This window comes from Pundamilia nyererei, unplaced genomic scaffold (assembly GCF_000239375.1).
Source record: "Pundamilia nyererei isolate P.nyererei 1_Seehausen unplaced genomic scaffold, PunNye1.0 scaffold00139, whole genome shotgun sequence".
In the NCBI taxonomy this organism is placed as follows: domain Eukaryota; kingdom Metazoa; phylum Chordata; class Actinopteri; order Cichliformes; family Cichlidae; genus Pundamilia; species Pundamilia nyererei.
Window position 1 is genome coordinate 1045145 of NW_005187540.1, and position 1170 is coordinate 1046314.

At 47.5% G+C, this 1170-nt stretch overlaps 1 protein-coding gene across 1 annotated transcript in view; it reads right to left on the minus strand.

The window, feature by feature from the left end:
• The window catches only part of tmem116 (transmembrane protein 116), an 8653-nt gene that overhangs the window by 4059 nt on the left and 3424 nt on the right, over positions 1 to 1170 (minus strand). Inside the window, exon 4 of the mRNA XM_005744149.1 lies at positions 1019 to 1150. Within this exon, the coding sequence (XP_005744206.1) occupies positions 1019 to 1150 (132 nt within the window). The remainder of the gene's footprint in view (positions 1 to 1018; positions 1151 to 1170) is intronic.

The window sequence follows — 1170 nt, forward strand, 5'->3', positions numbered from 1 at the left end:
ATCGGCCTTCAAACGCGGCCTCCGGAGGATGCAGCCGACGTTTTGGGACACAGCTGTCATTTACCCGCTCGTCCTCAGGTGCTGGATTGGTTGTCATAGAAACAGAGGTAAAACCGCACCCAGTTTTATTTGATGTAAACGGGACTGAACGAGCTGGATGAGTCACTGATGATGAAACATTTAGAGGAGAGAAGCTCAGCAGGTTACGATCCGGACGAGACGCAGCTCAGCTCTGCAGCTCTCCCAGTTTCTCTTTAGTTTTGTTTCCTTGGAGCTGATTGAATTTATTTTTGTTTCTCTTTCAATTTTTCATCACGATTGCTGCCCCGACCTTTTTCCTGCCACTTCCTTTTCCTTTTTTCGGTGATTTGCCCTTTAGCACAAATCCTCTTGGTAAACTTACTCTTGTGTGGTTAAAAAACTCTTTTCTGATAGCTATGGATATAATCTGATGACTGCTTTTAGCTGTAAATGTGCTCCACGTGTTAAACATTTGACTTTGTGTGAAAGTTCTTGTTTTTTTGCTTGTTGGCACATGCTAAGCTTCTGTATTTCAGTTGTGTGTGGGGTCGACTTTGGCTGACTTCTCAGGAAACACTTTGCTTTGAGAATATGGAAATCCCTCGGCAGCTCCAAGCTTCACTCTGAAAACTTTCCCCTGAAACAAAGTAAAGAGAACAAAGGCAGCCCGTCTGAAGCGGAGCTTGGTTTTGAACATGTTGGGGTGATGAAGGTGGAAGTGTTACCGGTGTGGTCTGACCACCGCGCTGGAATCACCTAACCCATCTGGAAAATCGTGTGTGGCGTCGTGTTGTCAGAGCTGCTGCTCCGTCAGATTTCGTGCCAGCGATCTGTTTATTTTATTTTAGTAGCTTTATCAATAAAGTTGGCCTGGGGTCCGCACACACACAAACCCTCGGGACCCTCGGGTCTTTCAGTTTGATTGTACTCCGTGGGTCACCTTGTCTTACAGTATAACCACAGCAGTCCAGTGTAGTGTTGTGTAGTGTTGTTTCACCTGTTCCACGATGTGCAGGTAGTAACAGTGCGTGCTCCGGCTTGTGCAGTCTTTAAAGAACAGGATGGAGCCGATCAGCCAGCACACGGCGAGCAGCAGGTCTGCGACGCTGAGCAGCATCAGAGGCTGCAGCTGCGCGCACACACACACAC